This window comes from Acanthaster planci, linkage group LG07 (genome assembly GCF_054643075.1).
Source record: "Acanthaster planci isolate LZ-2023a linkage group LG07, COTS_SCS, whole genome shotgun sequence".
Taxonomy (NCBI): domain Eukaryota; kingdom Metazoa; phylum Echinodermata; class Asteroidea; order Valvatida; family Acanthasteridae; genus Acanthaster; species Acanthaster planci.
The window spans coordinates 13,129,067-13,149,334 of NC_141783.1; the positions used below are offsets into that span (position 1 = coordinate 13,129,067).

General features: G+C 41.3%; 1 protein-coding gene across 2 annotated transcripts in view; it reads right to left on the bottom strand.

Annotated features, from left to right (window-relative positions):
* The window catches only part of LOC110981781 (uncharacterized), a 79,028-nt gene that overhangs the window by 56,324 nt on the left and 2,436 nt on the right, over positions 1 to 20,268 (bottom strand). For both annotated transcript variants that reach the window (XM_087139421.1, XM_087139420.1), the window contains exons 4-18: positions 18,409 to 18,684; positions 17,638 to 17,916; positions 16,715 to 16,978; positions 15,530 to 15,805; positions 15,009 to 15,260; positions 14,312 to 14,575; positions 13,457 to 13,711; positions 11,989 to 12,131; positions 11,401 to 11,536; positions 10,157 to 10,459; positions 9,622 to 9,735; positions 2,012 to 2,125; positions 1,517 to 1,639; positions 1,009 to 1,125; positions 407 to 520 (exon numbers count right to left, since the gene is read on the bottom strand). In XM_087139421.1, the coding sequence (XP_086995547.1) occupies positions 407 to 520; positions 1,009 to 1,125; positions 1,517 to 1,639; positions 2,012 to 2,125; positions 9,622 to 9,735; positions 10,157 to 10,459; positions 11,401 to 11,536; positions 11,989 to 12,131; positions 13,457 to 13,711; positions 14,312 to 14,575; positions 15,009 to 15,260; positions 15,530 to 15,805; positions 16,715 to 16,978; positions 17,638 to 17,916; positions 18,409 to 18,684 (3,030 nt within the window). The remainder of the gene's footprint in view (positions 1 to 406; positions 521 to 1,008; positions 1,126 to 1,516; positions 1,640 to 2,011; positions 2,126 to 9,621; positions 9,736 to 10,156; positions 10,460 to 11,400; positions 11,537 to 11,988; positions 12,132 to 13,456; positions 13,712 to 14,311; positions 14,576 to 15,008; positions 15,261 to 15,529; positions 15,806 to 16,714; positions 16,979 to 17,637; positions 17,917 to 18,408; positions 18,685 to 20,268) is intronic.

Genomic DNA, 20,268 nt, shown 5'->3' on the forward strand with positions numbered 1-20,268 from the left:
AGAATCATTCAACCCAGAGGACTGTTGAAATGCTCTAGTTGCTCATCTACCAAAAAGCCTCTGTCTTGAATACGACAACTTTGGGATGACAACATTTTTAGTGGAGGGGAAACAATATGGGGATGACATTTCTGCAAACAACTTGGAGTCTGTGTGCTACTTGGCACTTTTTCAAACTGCCATTTCAAGTTTCTAGCTTATTTCACTTTCTTACTACTTTTTATTAACATAACCAAACACTCGCAGCAAGAAAATCTTCTGTTTTAAACTGCCCCCTTTTCTGGGTTCATACAGACAAGTCTGTTAAAGCTATTCAAAAAATCAAAAACCAGATCATATTACATTTTGACCAATCAGAATCAAAAGACTCTTCCCAGACAATTTGTGGACCATCAAGACAACTCACGATTTTCGCACAAGGTCCCCGTGAAGTCTGTCCCAGCACAGTTGCATGAGAACTGGCGAACAAGGTCGACACATTGACCATTAACACAGGGGTTGGGAACGCAGTCATCAATGCCTATAAAGAGAAAGACAACTGGTGGCATCAAGTTTGCTACAGACTAATTGACATTCACCTCATTAGTGGTGCCAAGCATCACAATTAAAGACTGAACCTTTCTAAATTCCTTCACACCCTTTATCGGTTTGGTTGATGTGGCCATGGAGTGATTCGCTGGCAGCAGAAGCAGGAGTGACGAGGCCAGTGGCCCCCCCTTAACTTGACTGGGGGTATATGCCTCCCCAGTTTTTGCAGGTTTTTGCAGGGCTTAATGAATTGGCCTATTAATGGCTGATGCCTGATGGTCTCCAATTAGTCTCCATCTTTGCAAATCGTTCCACTGCCATTAGAGTCATTCAGAGCTGCATGAAATACTAGCTAAACTTAAGACAAAGATGTCAGACTTCATCCACAAAACAGACCCCCAGCAAGAGAAATGGCTGAACTTCATATGTCTGTGCAAAGCAAACAACTCATGCAAGAACCGCAACAAAACTTCCACTAACGTGTTTCACAGATGGTTCCCTGGAAGTCCACTAATGAGCAGTCGCATGTAAACGTGTTGACTCCATCTATACATCGGCCGCCATTCAAACATGGATTGGCAGCACAGTCATCTGGATCTGAAAAAAATTGCCAAAACATGTAATCACCAGAGCCAAATTTGATTCAAAGTAAGCATTTGTTGATCACCGGTACCAGACAAAGTTCACTAGCAATAAAATAACGGTCATGGAATGAACTTGGCCCAAGCTCGTCAATATCTCATTTCAGAATTCTGTAACAAAACAAGAGGCTAGTGCAACACTTATTGTAGCACAAACCAGGAGAATATGGGAGCCATTTATCAAAGCTTTGAATGCTTACCAACATACCATCTAAATACTGCACGCAACACTACTGTCTTTGCTTACAACAACAGATGTGCGTCCAGTTATGTGGGTCAGGGAGAGCGTCCTGACCACCACAGTGCAATTTGCATGCTACCAGCTTCAACAGACTGGGGTTACTCACTGTTGTCACAAAGCGTTCCGGCGAATCCAACCGCACACTGGCAAATAAATTCTCCTGGGTTGGTTCCATCCACACACGTACCGCCATTCAGACATGGGTTGGTTGCAGGGCAATCATTGATTCCTGGTGATGAAACAACAAAGAGAGACATTAGGTATGGCTTGACTTGACGGACTTTTGATACACAAGAGTTTTGTTCAGCACAAGAACATAGTTTCTGAGGAGGGTAAACTTGGCAACAGTTTGGCTTGCATTACAATTTGGGAAATTGAGAGACTTTTAAATTCTCATTACAATATTCAGCTGCTCAGAAAGTGTAACATTTGTTAGGAATCCGTTTGGTAATTTTCTTGGTACGTTAAGGTCATTAAAGTCTGTTGCCAGTGAAAGTTTGAACATCATCCACACAAGCACTCAAGTTACCTTTCCTTCCATACTGCCTTTACACTTTAAACATAAGAGTTTCTTCAATTACACAAATTGATTTCAGCTTACGAGTTTCACAATTTGTTCCCTGAAAGTCGGTTCCAGTGCAGTCACACTCATAGGCGTTGACTCTATCTACACACTGGCCATTCACGCAAGGATTCGGTAAACAGTCATTACCATCTATATAAAGATAATTGACAATTGAAAAGCAAAGTAAAGATGAAATTATGCTAAAACCCACAAAAGAGCCAATTTGTGGCTGCTTACAATGCTAAATTCATGACAAATACAAATGGGAACATCAATTGTTAAGGGAATAGATATGTCTTTGGCTGGACTGATTCAGGAGAGTGGGCCCTGGTAAAGCCCGGGCTGAAGGCAAGGGACATTAGCGGAGTCAATGCTCCTGAGCTTGCCTGCCAGAAAAGCACATATTTATTCCCATACATAAATACCTTTAGAGCACAGATCTGCAACAATTTTCTCTAACAATTTACTCCATTTCTGACACACCCCTCCAGTTGGTGCATGTGCAATGTGCACTACATAAGGTGGCTAAAAACTTGCCGGTGCTTTATCAACAGTTTAAGACTGACTGGTTGACAAGCTCTTGACAAAATTCACATAAAACTGGAAAAATGTTGAAACCAGTTGACACCTTTATCACATGTGAAAAACAACCCATCAACCAATAGGAACGGGTAAACTACCACAGGTATTTATGTATAAATAAGTATTAATGAGTTTAAAAAGACCACAAATCCTAAACACTTGATCAAAGTGCCTCTTAATATCCCCGGTCATCGATTGGGTCCATCAATATTCCTAAAACCTGTTTAGCTCCCCAGGTGGTATACAACTCGGTGCTGTCATTTTAGGCACCATCTCTGTCCTCACAGGTACCCATTTATATTCCTTGGTGGAGAGAAGAAAACAGGGCTAATGCCCATGGTCACAACATACATCTAGATAGTGGATTCGAACTCCCTGAACCCTGTGGTCGGAAAAATAAAACAAACTCCAGCCATTAGGCTACACATTGCATGGAACAAAGAGTGACTTCTGATTTGCATTTTCCAGTGTCTCCATCATCTAGAAAAGAGAGTTACAGTTTTGCAGATGAGTCAAGCAAAAGTGTTGCAAGAGGCAAGTTATGCCCACTCTCAACAGTACTGCTTCCTGTCTGAGAGGAAGAAAATGGTAGTATTAATCCACTGGGTCCTCGGGAACTGGTAAAAATGAATAAACAAATCAAATGTTAACAACAGATAATTTTCCATCAGTTTGACAAAAATGGTAGGTTAGGGAAATATTCAATGAAAATATCATTCATCATGGGTCTCGTGCAACTCAGGTCGGAGTCTGGGGAAATAAGTGTGATGAACACAACTGTCGATCCTCACATGGGTAGATTTCCTGAACAAACTCGGGTCCAATTTTATTATTCATCGTAATCATACAATGAATGTGCATACAAAGCAAATTATTGATAAACAAGCTGAAAACAAATATGTCACAAAACAAAAGCTGTATTCCTTCTACGTAATCACGGTCCTTTCAAGGGTGGTCTGCTGCATAAATGTATAAGGTAGTGTGCAGCATTCAATATGTTACTATAGGCATTACTCTGGATGTGATCTCGGTCAAAAATGGGTCTTGGGTCTTAACACTTCTGACTTGAATTGACAAATTGGGAAGCCACTGAGATAGCCTGGGTTTGAGAGATGGGTTGGCAGAGGTTCCAATCCCATTTGAATCTTCTGTAGAAAGCTCAGTAAATGCGACTGAATTGATAAAGTCTGAGGGTCTAATGTTTCAATCTAAGCAAAATTTTCTTTGCCTGTCAGAAGAATGTAGCTGGAATTGAAAGGTGACCCTGCAACTTGTTTGATTTGTATTTTAGGTAACCACAGTCAGCTGGCAGGTTGCAGAAGGTTTTGTGATTTTACATCAAATGTAACTGAAGTTTGTGAAGAAAGCCAATGCCTTTAGTACGTCATGCAGAACATCTTTGGAGCAGCAGTTACAAGTCTAAAAGCTACCATTGGTCCTCATTCTTCTGTGGCATTGTACACTTCAAATAACGTAACATTGTATTGTATACTAATTTAAGAATCTGATTTACTGTGTCAAGTTAATCATTCACACTTACTGATCTCGCATGTGTCGCCAATGTAGCCATCCACACACTGACACATGAAGAAAATACCCAGGACATCGGTGCATGTGCCGCCATTTTGGCATGGCTGACTAGCGCATGTATCGACAACTAGGAAATCAACAATCTCTATTGTCATTTCAATGTTTCAAGTCTGACCTGCAATTCCCGTGCGTGTGGAACCTGTTCTACATTTCTGGTGCTATTCTTGAGTGCCAGCTAGCTACAAGTTTTATCTCTACTTCTCAGTGCAAAGATCCTGCAGTCAATTTTGGTGCTAACTTCAGGTACTATCTCTAAGTACTTCCTACTAGTATACCTTGCTTCACTGACATTCATACAATGGAATTCATGCAATGGAAATAATTTGTTCCATTCCGTTCAGCATGCTTCATGAAGGAACATCCTGTCTATCGCCTAATGGAATTTTTTTTCCTAATGAAATTATTTTCACAACTGTAGTAATAAACATTCAATATTGCCACAATACAAGTTCCACTGCTAACCTTTTGTTACTTATCTCTAAGATAATCATACAGTGCACTGATTTATTGTTTACCTATTTGGAGGTTCTACTTTAACTATTTCTGAACTAAGTGTTGGTGTGGCAATTCATTATGTTGTTCATGCTTTGAAATATTTGGTGTTAGATTTCAAGCCAATGTTTGGATCTAATGAGGGTGGAGTGCACAGAGAAATGTTGAAAATGAAGAAGTATGCATTCAAGGAGAGATTTGAAGAAATTCAGTGGGACCAAAAGTATTTTCACAGTGCATATAAGTGGAGAACAATAGCACAAAGAAACAGTATTGGTGCAGAAGTGACATATAATCCTATGAATTATCCCTTAGTGGTAGGAGCACATGCTTCGTTACTTTTAAAGAGTGAAGTTTAAACCCAGGAACCTTCAGAGTGCTTCAGGGTGAACAATTACTCTAATGTTAGAACAGAGTTTGGGAAAATGTTTAAGTGGAATCTTGATTTCTTTGGTTGAACAAATTCAACTTCAATCATCTTATCCAAAGTCCAAGTCGGAGAGAAAGAATATAAAGGTTTTGGATAAGGAAGTTTCCTCCTCAAAATTAAACAGGTAAAATACCAAGGGAGTAGGAACCACAATCATGGTCCTCGTGCGAACTTGAATTGAGAGAGAACAGTTTGCATGCAGGTTAAGCTTAATCCACAAAGTCCACCTACTCTCTTCACATCTTACACCCATAAACCCTTCCGGACACTGACACGTGAAGGAGTTGTCACCATCAAGGCATACACCCCCATTCAGGCAAGGGTCTGGATCACAATCATTGGTAGCTGTCAGTGAAACATCAAGTGCATGAATGTTACAAAAATTCAAGTGGCACTTTTATATTTGTTAATAAACTGTGTAATATTTGTAAAAAATAACAGTAGGAAAAGAGCTTTTTCCTACTGGAAACTTAATTCTTAAGGGAGAATATATTTTGTCAGGCAGCTCATCAGAGAAGTCTGACAGACCAACCAACCAACTGGGTGCCCAGATATCTTTAACGACCAAACCAAAAGCAAATAGAAATATTTCTATTGAAATCCCCAGAACCTAAAGGAGACCTTTATATAATGTGCTGTACAAAGACCATGTATCATTATAATTTATCAACTCCGATATTTTCCCTTGAAACTGTACAAGACCACTGTCCAAGAGCAACAGGTGCCAAAGTAATGTAACCTTGTACAGAGGTACTTAATTATACCGCTCTCAATTATTGATCTGCCTTTGTTGTTATTGTGGGGCGGGGTGCCAACTTGTACCATTTGTAACAGATGTTCTGAACAATGGCCACACTTTGGGGCAGGCAAAATTTATGTCTTGTAATAATTTGGCAGCATTAATCATTGTCAGCGTCTGTGCTTCAATAAAAATCAATCAATGATGTTACACAAACAAGACAAGCATTTCGCCAATGTTAAAACAACTACAGCAAAACATGGCAAATGCCCAAACAATTCTGCCTCTCAGGAGTTAAGCTTGGTAATGACATGCAGTCTCATTTATAGGAACACAGTTTATCTTATCATTAGCACTATGTTTTAATGACAGTGAATAAAACAGACACTTTACACATGAACTGCCTAGGTATAAGTATGTGCAATAGGTATTTTAGAGTGCAATGGTAAGAATAATTTCATGAGGTGACAGATAATGTTCCATTCCACCAGGCTAAACGGAGTGCAATGGAACATTCAGTCTGTCCTCAAATGAATTTATTCCTTCTATAGCTAAATGTGAAACATTCATTGTATACAATGCCAGAATAAGTCCCCTTTGTGTACAAGTTGGTGATTTACTCTCTCAGATTGGCATAAGAATGCAACACAAGGTATAAAAATGTGACACAAGATATTTGACTTTCCAAGTTATGTTTTTTGTTGTTGTTTGACTGTTTCTGCAAATAGGGGCAATTGCATCTTTCCAGTGCATGCTTGTGGCACCCAATCTACCCTCCCTCCCCTTTTCCACACCTACAATCTGGATGTCACCGCAATCTACATCTACAAAGGTGCATCTACAAATACCAAGCCCAGTGCAAGAACAAATGGCATATTTGGCAATCCTATCTGATTTGGAATATTAATTTGAAAGGAATGGAATGGAGGAGACTGCTCACTGACATGTCTCGCAATGGACTCCGGTGAAACCGTCTGCACACAAGCAGGTGTACCGATTATCTGTGGTCACCGGGAAGCACAGGGCGCCATTCAAGCATGGCTGACTCATACATGGGTCTGAATGCCGAGGCAAAGAAGCATCATATCAGCAAAAACAAAGAACACGAGAGAATTTAATTGAGGTATTTCAATCAAGAGGCAGTCAGTATCAGAGACTGAAAACCAAACAAAGTCAGGAAAGTGGAAACAGATCTATCTTTAGGACTGTGTACATTATCTACTATAAAACATAAGGTGTTATTGCATAATTTTCTTGTCAACAAAATAAAAAAATAAACACCAACCTAATGTGATCTACTGAAGGCTTTAAGTTTCTAATTAACTAGGGTGAATAGATTCTGTGTAGTATAGACAACTAATATGATGCTACAGGCTGAAATAGGGCATGCAACAGTCTATTGGTACTTCTCTGAATTATAGAGAGCATGACATAGTCTGGTTAATTTAAAGATACTTCAAATTTTGCTGCTTTCTCCCAAGTAAATGAAGCCTTATGTGACAAGTTTATCAAATCAAAAACTGTTTTGCTCCTACTTGCTAAACTCTTGAAACAACTGCTCAGACAAACTCACACCACAGAGTAGAGTTGTGCAAAAAAACAACTTTTACTTTGACAGAAATATTGCTGGAAATTGACTTGCTTCAGAGGTTACTGTGGACCCTTACAAATTTTAACTCTGGAGATGACAAGTAATTTTTTAAAGTGTGTGAGGCATGGTGAGGTATGGCATAGAGGGTGGATACAGTGTATGAGATGTAGCAGGGGATATCAGAAGGTTTGCCCAGTCAAATTTGTTAGAGTCAGGGAGAGGAGGGGTAGGTCAACTCTTTCTAATGTTTCTACACATAAGTGCAAAGTTCAGTACAATTAAATATCATGAGCTAGATTTAATTTCTGTTCATCAAAACTACATAACCACTTGCTGATAGTGTTATCTTGGCAAACAAAGTCAATTTTTGAAAGTGGTAACATGCCATAAACTTGTCTCATTTGAGTTATAACAATATCTGTGTGATAGTTCTTATTGCAGCCTCATATTTTTCAACACTTCAAGCCGCACCCACTTATCAATATTTGTTACCACCATAGGCTAAAGTCAAGTTCACCCCATGGTCCATCATCACAGATTCTGCAGACTTTATGGGTGTGTACAGAAACCAACGGTATAAACATCATTCTGAGGTGAGTCTGTTTTATGGATGCAAGTGCCAGTTTCACCTGTCAGCCATGCCTGTGTGTATACAGACAGCTAGTTTCTGTTTACACATCCTCTGGCGTGAAGTGGTTAAGCAACATTTAAGATTGAGCACAACATTCAAGTGCTTTTTTTTCAGCCTGAGTGCAAGGTGCAACCATCATGCATTCTCGTACTACAGAGCAAAGGTCGACAGAACAGGGAATCGTTTCAACCCACCAATGGCCGTCTCACAGTTCCTACCCAGCCAACCATCAGCGCACAGGCACTGGTAGTTGGCGACCTGATCGACGCACACCCCGCCATTCAGACAGGGGCTACTTGTACACTCATTGATGTCTATGGAACAAATCAGTTTGTACATAAGAATCTTCAGTGCATTAAACTTATCTGTACAAATCTCTACACAAAAAAGCTATAGTTTAAATCATCATCTTTTTCCTTCATGTCACTGTTCAATATAAAAGGATGACATACTTAATGACCTTGTATTATGACCATGGGCAGTGATGATATTAGCCAATTTCTTATAAGTAATGGCAGAGGTTTGTGTCGACAAATGAGGGATGAACAGCTGCAAAGAATTACCTATGACTTGCGATAGACTTGACTTGTAAAATTCAGTATAAATGTATCAATGATTTAATTCAGATTCAAATTCAAATTCAAACATTAGCATGGATATAATCAGTGCAAAGCCACAAATGGTAAGCAATGACTTGCTCCTTCTTGACAGCCTGGTAAGGTAATTGACGTCTCTACCTACAACAAACAGCAATCCTACAACAGAAAGGAAGAAAATTGGACAAGAGAAAAGCAAAGTGAAACCTGTTTCACAGTTGGTGCCCGTGTAGCCTACCGGGCAGTCGCACCGGTACGTTCCATTCTGTAACTCCACGCAGGCAGCATTGTTCAGACAAGGGGTGCTGACGCAGGGCCCTACAACATCCACTGATCAGATAAAATACTTTTGAATATCAATTTTGTTTATTCATTGAAGAGATTTATGCATTTACAGAGGTGGGTATGCCGAGTGGCAGCTGAAACTGTCTCTGAAGGAGTTTACCTATACATCTTGACTGTTGTGATTGGCATGCTAAATGCAAGTTCAACCAGCATTTCTAAATGAAATTGTATACAATGGAAAACTGCAAATAAAATGCAAAATACAGAAGTCAAGGGATAAAAATTCAACATGCCATTATCATTTAGTCAAGTTCATCACAAGTTCATAATTACAAAATGAAGTGTGTCACAGATCATTCGAGAATATGAGCATATGTACACGAGGTACTATCAGCATGGCTGTATATAGGCCCACTCTGAATGTGTCCAAACAGGTGTGATGTCAGGTGCTTTGTTCTAAAATGGCCATACTGGAAAAGTTTATTGCAAAAGTATAGAGCACCCTCTTCAGCTTATGGATGGTGTCATAACTTGTAGTTAATATTTTGGGTGCAAACGGTAGATCGGCATTATTGGCAAGTTGAGCAATAAGACCCACAGAATGAGCAAAGATCCAACAATCATACAGATTTGACCAATTGCACTCAGCAAACATAACTGTACAGAGTAGGTGCAGAGAAGGAGAGAGAGAGAAGGATATCAACTCTTACCTAGCAAGGTTTCACAGTTCCTTCCTGTATACAAGGCAGTGCACGTACAGACAAAACCAACAGCTGGATCTATTGTGCAGGTACCACCATTCTGACAAGTGGTTGGCTCGCATACTGTGGAACAACAGAACAGCAAATTAAGAGTGAAACCAAAATCATGATTTTGGAAAGTGCAGAAATCAGACAGGATTACAAACGGGTCCGTGATCACACAGAGCTGGTTGGTAGCAGATGTTGCTGAGAATCAGTCCCAAGAAACGCAGTGCCCATGACATTTAGCCAGTGACCTTCTACCTTTGCTCAGCCAAACTTTCCCATGTCTGTAAATTAGGTTTAGTTTAGACAAACTACTTCTTAGTTCCTGGCTGATATTTGTAGTCTTCCATGTTGCTATATAAAAAAAAATACTTTTTATTGTATTTCATAGACATAATTTCAGCACAGTTCATCAGCAAGCTACAGGAGTAAGCACACTTTAGATGGACCGACTGTAATTTACATGACTCACAAAAGTCTCACATAAAACTGTACTTGCCTGGATTGATGACCACTGAGAACCCGCCTGAGGGTGTGATGGTTCCCATGTCACTGACCAGCTCCTGGTTTGGCCCGATGGAGGAGTAGATCTGGACAGTGTGCTGCTGATTCTGGTCAAATGCAGGCAGGGTGTAGGTGGTCTCAGTGGGGCCCAGCACCACCTCCTGCAGGTTGGTGCTGCCGTAGGGCCCGTAGCGGATGATGTAGTTGTCCCACTTCCCATTGGTTGGCGGGAACCAGGTGAGGGTGACAGTCTGGTCAGGCTGCTGCTCCATGAGAGTCAGGCTCGGTGGTTCGGGCACTGAAAGCAACAAATACATGTACTTGATACTTTTTCGTCTCTCCTTCAACTGTGTTGATAATAATCATCAGTCACTAGTCCACAGAGGACAGTTGTGTACTGCAAAGTGACATTCTGTGCATCGAATTTGTGTACACTATGTATCAGTTCATGGTGTGTGCACCGGTGGCGGAAAGACTTTAAAAGTGGGGGGCCAGTTGTTAGACCATCAGGCATCAGCCATTAATTATAGGTTGATCCGTTGAGCCCCATCCATTTATAGGACCTGCAAAAAAGGGATGAGGGGCAGGCCCCCAAGTTGAAAAAGTGTGGGGGCCACTGGCTCCCCTTTCCCCCATGACAAGAAGGTATGTATGACTACTGAGTGTTTTTATACCATCTGTTTTGCAGCAAAAACTGTCAAGAAAAAGGTGGTAATTCCCAATAAAAAAGTCAGACATATAAGAATCTATTCACATCTCCAAAGCCTTAAACAGTGCTATGTGAGAAGGGGAGTATGTTACCACCACCCTCTCCCAACTCGTCCTTTGTGCTAATTAAGCCCTTTTAATCTGGGAGCTTTCTTTTACATGTGAAAACAAAATGTGAGCAATCATTTTTAGATCCTCATTTTGCCCCCCCCCACTCAAAACCTGGAAATAAAAACACTGGCCTCAAATCTGAATAATCTGTTCTCCTTAAGGTTTTCAAGTCCGTATATTCACATAAAGACAAAATTGTCCATGGGCATGGTCAGGATTTTTCTGGGGCAAGGGAAGAGAATGGGGGAAAAAAAACACTCATCAACACCAAATTGACAAACCATTAGCAGTGGCAGGATGAAAATTTGGAGGTATTTTTTAGCAAATTGGTAATTTTCATGTACTTCCTAGCTCCTTTTTAAACATTTCCGTTGCTTTTTCTTTTTTCCTCTTTTTAATTTTTGTTGGGGGCATTCCAACCTGTAGACTGGAGAGCACTGGCTACAACAGATCCTACTCCGCCAATCACTCCAGAGACTTCCACAGAGTAGTCGGTCCCCGGCGTCAGGCCCTGAACCACCTGAGAGGGGTTGGCCCCTGCTGGCACAGTGAACGTCTGTTCCCAGGATGGTGGGGTGAAAGAAAAAACAAAATCAGAGGTAGTTTGATATTTCAGAATTGAATTTTTGGCACTTCTGATACAACCAGACAAGGAAATGGCTGCAGAAACAAGCCTAAATTTGTTCAAAGACTGGATTCCATGATACATTTCTGGACATGTATTTGTCTTTTGTAAGTGTTCCAAAGCAAAGGTGGTCATATGTGCAAAGTGTCAGTTGAGGCTGAATATCTTAGATTGAATTTGTTATTTGAAACAATACAATATTAACACAAATACATGTACAGGTAGATGAAGTAACAGAGTGGAATGGCCAATATTTACTGACAGTTAGACACATGCGCATACAAAAATTTACACGTGAAGACAACTCACTAGCTAGTTCACCATTTTCACATTAAAGCAAAACACGAGGACTACCAACAATTCCTAGCAAGAAAGGAACTAACCTGTTCAGTGCTATCTACAGCATTGGTTACTTTTAACTGGTAATTTTCAAATCCAGCATCTGGGTTGTGTTGCCAGGCAACGTCCATTGTTGTGGTGGTAACAGGGGTGGTCATCAACTGGTAATCAAATGAGACTGCAGGAGCTGTCCAACGAGACGCAACAAACACTGTTATTTTTTTCTGCCCATTTCACCCTCTCTTTGCCCACTGTCCCTCTCTTTGTCCAAAACCCAGGCTACATGTACTTCTAGATATTAACCACTACCCTTACGGTTTTATTCTACTGACTTTTTACAATGACAATCTACTACAAACACAAGGTTTACTATACAATTGCCGACCCTTGCAATTAGTTGTCATTTTTTCAAGATCTGTGCAACATTTCTCACCACAATGTCTGATTTTTTGAAACTCTGAGACAATGTTGCAGTTATAAGACCACTTAGACCTTCACAAGACCAAACAAGACCAGCACAAGTCCAACACAAGACCCCCAGTCTGAATTCAAGCCACAAGCTACTCAAATGTACTGCAACAAAAGCATTCCTTTGTCACTATTCAACCTGTTACTTGTGCATGATCTTGTGCATGGTCTTATGGCTGGTCTCCACTATAACACTGTTCTAAGACAGTGTCATGAAGCAATTATTACACCAGCTGGTTGTGGCCTAAAGCCATCTGGGGGCAACACATATTACACCTGGATGAGCCTCTGTGTGTGCAAACTCAAAGGGAATCACTGGAGCATGGGGATGAGTAAAGGGCCTATTTATTTCACACAAATCTGGATCGCAATAAGTGATCCCAAAGCTGGTTCACACTATCCATTTGGTGGCCTCTAGTGTCAGTGCACCAAAGTAGGATCACTGATCACAATCTGCATCCATGTGAGACAAACAGGGCCACAGACATCTGATACTGCATTTAATTTGCCGGAATGTGTTTAAACATCTTCTGTGTTCCTGCGTCTCTGCACGTCATTTTTAAGACAAGAGGTAAAACCTTTTCCTGTGAAAGCCAATGGCTACTGGTTGTGTGTTACCAGTGGTTTCACCCAGCTGATGCAGACAAGATTCCAATGGGACTTTAGTGATCTTAAAAACTACTCCTGACAAAAGCCAATTATCATTCACAGTGGACACCTCTCCCATGCCTATTCTCCACCTAGTTGAAGTGCACCCTAACCGGCAAAGAGGAGACAGGCCAGCAGGACATTTTTCAGCTAGGCTCATGCATGCACAGGGCTGTCACAAATGGCTCTACATTTTAACAAAACTTGATTGCTCGCACATGGTGCATCCTGCGGCAAAATGCACAAGAACCCATGCACACAGAGTGCCCACTGAAGAACAGTCATTGCCCTGTAAAAAAAAATGACTCTCCTGTTCCCAATCGGCGCCGATAGTTCTCCCCATTTTTTCCCTTTACTCAATCTGTTTTTTAACTGCAAAACAGATCAAACACTCACAAGTTGAAGCTGTGTCCGTGCCCAGCGTGAAGGTGCTAGTTCCGCCCGTGTCGATGCCCGTCACCACTGTGGTGTATTCAGTGCTGGGCTGCAGACCGTTGAAGACATAGGAGAGAGTCGCTGGGTCTGTGACGACAAACTCTTCCTGAACAGAGCCGTCATTGCGGACCAGAAGAATGTGGTAGCCTTGACCCTCATAGCGGTCATAGTTGACCTGCAGTGAACTAGGTGTGGCTCCATTGAGGTTGACATTGTCTTCAGGGCAAATCACAAAACAGTTATCCAGTAAGTATTTCAGATTTTGATTTGCACCAAAAGGGCAGATCTAGGGAAGAAAGCGGACTAGCATTCCAAAACTTTGCCAAGCCCAATATAATTGACCTTTTAATTGTATTGTTGACGATAAATATTTCAGGATTTAGTCTCCTTCCAGTCATAATTTTCTCTGAAACATTCAGGAAATTACTCTGTCTAAAAGATTTGGCTGTATTTGAAACCTACATTTGTCAGTTCCCTTAAAAGTTGGTCTCAACAAATCTATTCATTAATTCAACAGGACAGGACAAAGATGGGTTGCATTCATGCCGTTTGTGCAGAGCTATTTATAGAGCATGAGTTGTGGCATGAGTGTCTCATTTGCTGGAACCAAAATGGTGGATTATGCATTAGTGCACATGGACGTACAGCACACAATTCCTGTATGTTGTATTGTACACATACTGAACATCCATTTTGGTTCCAAAGTCTGAAGTTGGCACTACTCTCTCTATAAACAGCTCTGCATTTGTGGGCTTAGGAGTAAACTCGTGTAAATGGGAGCAACACGCTTGAGCACGGCCTCAAAGGTCTACTTACAGTTTATCACTGGGTAGCCCGGCTGGCTTACTTGAGTGCCACTTGTCGAGTACACAAAGATATTCTGGCCATTGTCCACCACCGGTGCAGTGAATGTGGTCTGGGTCACTGGAAGGTCTTGGCTCACCAACTGGCCATCGGCCTGGATGTAGATGACCCGGTAACCTTCGTGGATGTTGGTGGGAGTGTTGGGGGGTGGATTCCAGGTGAGGACAGTGTCTGTGGCCGTCGAGGCCGCTTGGATGTTGGTTGGTGGCAACGGAACTGCAAGGAGTTGAGATTGAGCTCATCACAAAACAAGCTGGCACAGGCATAGCCAGGATTTTTTCCAGGGGATGTAATTTTTGTCAAAGTTGGAGCACAGGAGCCATGATCCTAAAGGTCCGTCCATGTTTCATGCAAAAGTGAACATGAATGTGGATTTGTGAGGTCTGCTCAAATATTCATGCTGCCAATTTGCAAAAGTTGAACACCTTTTAACTCAAGCAAAATTTCACTGTAAATTTTTTGTTATGTACAATTTACTTCGCTTTAGCATTCGCTTGCAGTATGAACCAACCTTACGCTTTGGTTCAGCATGATTAGGTCTGGTCCCAAAACCCTTACATTATTTACCAAGTTTGGAACTTGCCAATAGGTTAAGGCCTAATGCAGGACTCTCATGCAGAATAACCATGGGGGGCAAATTATCACTCACTTGTCGTTTCTGTCACCATGCCACCGGAAATGGCCTGGCCATTGACATTGGCTGTCAAAGCAATAGTGTAATGTTGGCCGGGGGTCAGTCCCCTGAAGGCATGGGTGGCCGTTTGGGAGTCGGCAATGGTAACCTCCTGGGTGCTGCCATCACCAAGGTTGGTTAACAATAATGTATAGGTGGCACCAGCAATAGGCTCCCAGACTGTCTGGATTAGGTCTGTTGTGACCACCTGAGTGGCAATGGAAGTACCTGCAAACAAAAAAAAAAGAAAAAAAAAAGAATTTGGCTAAAAGAGGTTGTAGTTTATTTGTTTAATAATAATTAGCCAGGGTGCTTCAAGAATTTGTACAATTCTAAACCCAACTTCCAAATAGGGTGTCAGGTCCCGCTGTTGAATCTATTAATATATTGTACAATTCTTTCTGATTACTACAGTTATCGGTTATTTTTACCTTTGTTTCCAATTTCACTATTTGTGCTACTAAAACACAGAAAAAAAACAAAGAATTGCTGCCTACTTGTGCTGGCTCCATTTGCCAGGGCACCCACTTCAAATCGCTCCCCCCCTACAATTGCATCCACCCCGACTTCATACTCCAGCCCAGCAGGCAATTCCGTTATGGTGAATGGCGCCGTTGCGCTGGCTGTAGTGACGGGTATCAGGTTGGTGTAGGACCCATCCTTGCTGATAACGTTGACCAGGTACCCTTGAGCATTCGGGAAGAGGGTTGTGTCCCACGAGACAGTCATTGTGTGGGCCGTGGCCCCATTTAATGCCACATTTTGTGGTAATTCTGAAAAGAAATGAACAGCATTCTCACTCAATGTGGTGTAATACACCAAGCTGGGCCCCACAGTGAATGTTTAAGTTGTTCGCCAAATCATTGCAGGATCATATTTAAAGCAAAGAATAAAACATCCAGTAAAGAACACTGAGCTGTAAATAACATTGTGTACACATCGTGATGTTTTTTTCAAACAACAGCTCCCTAAAAAATATTGACTTTTTGTTGTCAACGGAATGCTAGTAATTTTCTAATTTAACATGGTAAAAACATTTTGAAAATGTTAGGACTTGACATTATCTGGTACAACTGTTCAAGTGATGCTCTCATAGGTTGCTGTATAAACATCCTGTATCTTAGCAAAATGGTGGTTAGAAAAAAGCTTGCTGGGATCCCTGACAGACTTTTTCATGCAGAGCCCTGTATGCAAGTCTTACACTTTGAGCATGAAATAAAATGCTCATACAACAATGTCGATAGGAGAAATCTCCAACTGCGAGCCTTGTGGCTAGCAACCACTCCACCAGGCGTGTCTAGATTTTGAGACCAGGAGGGGGTTAGGTGACTTGTTTGTTTTCAGCAACAATTATTGTCCACATTTTTTCATCTGTAAAAGAACCTTCCCAATTTCAAAGGAACACACTGGTATCATTAGATGTGCTTTGTGTTGGGGAGATGTACATTTTTTTAATAACAGGGGTTTTTTACACAAAAAGTCACAAGCTTACTTACTTAAACCACTCAACAGACAGTGTCTAATATCTCATTTGTGCAGAGTCAGTGATATTCACATTCACCGATGCAAGTTAATGGCTAGCCACTTCGTGTGTTTCCCCATAGACACTTGTCTACTGCTGGATAGAGCAAAGAAACCCTGTACATTTATACCTATCGGTCATTTAAGCTAAGGATACTTACTCGTAGGACGAACTGCAAATCCAGCGAATCGGTTCACACCTCCAACAACCTCATCGACCACATACTCGTATGTCCGACCTTCTGTCAGACCTGTCAGAACCAATGATGTCTCACTGGCCGGTACATTTATGACTTGCCCGTTGCCCTCGGTGTCCAAGACACTGATTCTGTAGCCTTCAAGCCCTTGTGTGGTGCTGGCAGTCCACGTCAAGTGCATGGCGTGGTCAGTGATGGCCTGCAGCTGTGGGTCAAGTGATGCTGGAGCTGCATGGAGTTGAGAGGACATAAGATGGACTTGGAGTCAGAAGATGGAGACAAACCAACCAATAAACAAACAACAATGTGGCAGGACTTCAAATCTTACCTGTTCTTAAGAGTAAGTCATGAATTTTTTTTTTAATACATTCGAAAGGAGATCGTTATACAGTCAACATTACAGTTCTCTAGGGATGGCACACTCAGAATTACATTTGTTCTTCAATCAAATCAAATCCACAGAATATCCATTTTAATCATAAAAGTTTTATTCAAAGCATTTATTTAAAAAATAATAAAATGTCATCCGAATGGAATTAAAAACTATGCTTATTAAACACTGAAGAATAATGAAATGTTGAAAAATCGCATACACATTTGAACATTTTTAAAGAATTTGCACATTGTCAATGTCATCATCATTATACTCACTCACCAAAAAAGGACAATATTAGAAAGCAATCGAGACTATGCCACAGCCTCTGCTAGTTTATTCAACCGGACACCAGATTGGGCATACCGGTGTATTAGCAACAACAAAAACGGTTAATGTCATTATTATAACAATCACAAATGTTTTTATCACAAATTACTATCACAATCTACATCCCTAAGAAAACATCAAATGAATATTTTAGTAAGTTACGGCAAAAAACTGCAACACCAACCTGCTTCTACAGGTGTAATTACTGCAGTATCACTCTTGATTTCCCCGCTGCCCGTATTGATGACATTTCTCAGCGTGTAGCTGTACCTGACCCCATTCACCAAGTTGTCCAGCAAGACCCCTGTGGTACCCGTTTGGTACTGGGTGACTCTGGGCTGGCCCCCTTCGGGTGTGATGATCAGCTCGTAGTAGCCCACGGGGGCCTGAGCCTCTGTCCAAGTCAGGGTGCCCGTGGTGCTGCTAGTCCGGTGCAAAATGCCATTGGTTGGTGGGTATGGCACTGCAAAATTACCAAAAAAGGAAAAGACGAGAATAGAAAGGAAAAGAGAAGAACTGATTAAAAAGACCCTCTGTCAATAACACAAAACAAAGGTATGTTTAGGGGTGAAGGTGGGATTGCTTCCCACCCTTTCTATCAAATGATCTTATGGTTGAACCCCCTTTCAAAAAATAGGGGGGGGGGTATATCCCCCACCACCTCTGGGATTTACGCCCATCTAATAATCATGTGTGGCGGTAATGTCTTTTATGTTTTGGATACTGTGAAATGTGCCATCACAGTACAGCTGACCGTAAATACGCCTATGGTAAAACAAAAAGTTGACTCATACAGTAAAAGTAGGAGTAAATGACTTGAAATCTCAGATTTTAATCAGAAACGACTCTTCTCTCTACTCCCAAACTATGATAGATGAGGAGAAGACTTCAAATGGATTGGAATAACGGGGATGCATTTTTTTCCTGAGAAGTGGGAGAGAGGGTTTTCACCTACCTGTATTAGTATTTGCAGAGACATTCACTGCCAGTGGAAGACCGTCCGCCAGTTCTGCGTCTACCCGAACTGTGTAAAATTGGGCCACATTCAGCCCCTGGAAGGTGTAAGTGGCTCCGGCCACTGCGTCCACTCTTACTGTTTCAATAACAGTGCCTGGGGGTTGCTCCAGGCTGATGATGTACTGGCCGATGTTATCGGCTGGATTGGGTGCTTCGGCGAAGCTTATGGTAATGGAGTCATGCTGGGGTGCACCGAGCTGGGCAGGGGGCAATTCTGAAATAGAGATTATTGATGTGATATGTGATGGAAAGAGGCACAGTTGTTGACAGCTGGAGGGAAAAACTTGGAAGAACACTCCTCTACTATCACACACACGATGGAAGTTTACAGGAATACACAAAGTCTTGCTCTGATCACAACAAATCCAGTTTAACAAATATGCAAGTTAGAAATAGGCTTGCATACGAGTACGCAGTTTGTTGCAACATTTTTTACAATAACTGAGGTCATCTCGCACACACTCGTTTGGTTTGCGTAAATGGGTAGCTATTTCCCATAGATTTGACAGCCTTTCACTTCCTGAGAGATGAATATTAATTTGGGGCTTTTAACTCTCTCTCTTTTTTTGTTTTTGTTTTTTCATTTAAACCCCTATCCCCTTGGTTGACATGGACCATGGGCAAGGGGGATCCCTGTCCCCAAACAAAATGGGAAAAAAAGGGAAAATAAAAGAAAACAGTCAAAATAAACAGGGGAGGGAGGCGAAACTGGACGAAATGACCAATTTGCTAAAAAACACCTCGCCAAAAAATGACTCCCTTCCACTATTAATGGTTTGTCAGTTTGGTATTCTTAATTACTTTGCCACCCCCCCCCAAAGTTCTGGTGACCTCCAGCCTTTTTTATACCCCTTAGAAATTTTGCCTCCCCCGGGGGACCTGCACGGCTCCTATTTTCCCTCTTGGATCTTCCATTGTCCGGACCTATTATATATCGGTAGTACTGATAATAAAATCTTCCTCACCAGCATGCATGGGAGGGGAACCTAGTTTCCCAAAGGGAGAACTATTTTACGCAAGTTTACAATACTGTTTTTTTTTTCTTCTAAACTCTGAATATGGGATGGGGCTTGGTCCCCTCCCCATCAAGTTATACCACTGTCCTCCATGCAGCCCTGTCGGTGACTTTGGACATGGGGAGAACAGCACAAATTAGGGGGTACATCCTCGAAACGATAGATCAACTTTGGTGCTTATGGTTTTTCTCGTTGGGGGAGCAGCTGCTTGTCAGGGGACACCCCTCCCCCAACTGGCCTGCTTCTATGTCAAACTTTCTCCAATTAATTTTTAGGTTCACATTTCCACTGTATTTTTTTTAAGTGACTTTTTTTCTCAACAAAAACGTATTTTCCAGGCAAATTTCTTATCAAATCAACAAGCTGTCACAGTCAAATTAACTACGTAACTCAACAAAATAGGGCCTTGGCACAATAAATGTAAAGAAATCCAACATTAACACTTATGAATTTCTTCGACATTGACAAATTCTGATAAATCATTGTTACATACCCAAATGCAAGACTGCAAGAATATTATTTTCTTATTTTAGGGTGCATTTTAAAAGACTTCATTGTGCACTTTGAACAAATACAATTGGAAAATCGGGCCATAATAGAATTTCATCAGAAATTGTAATAGGTGTGATAGTCAGGATTTGTGAAAAGGAATGTAGAAACCTTGATCAAATATCATTTATTGTGAAATTTGAGGTAAAAATATTGCTATAGCAAAGCATTGACGTAAGGGACAAAAATGTGAGTTCGCCAGGTTTAGGGCTGCGCCAAGGGTTATTCAAATT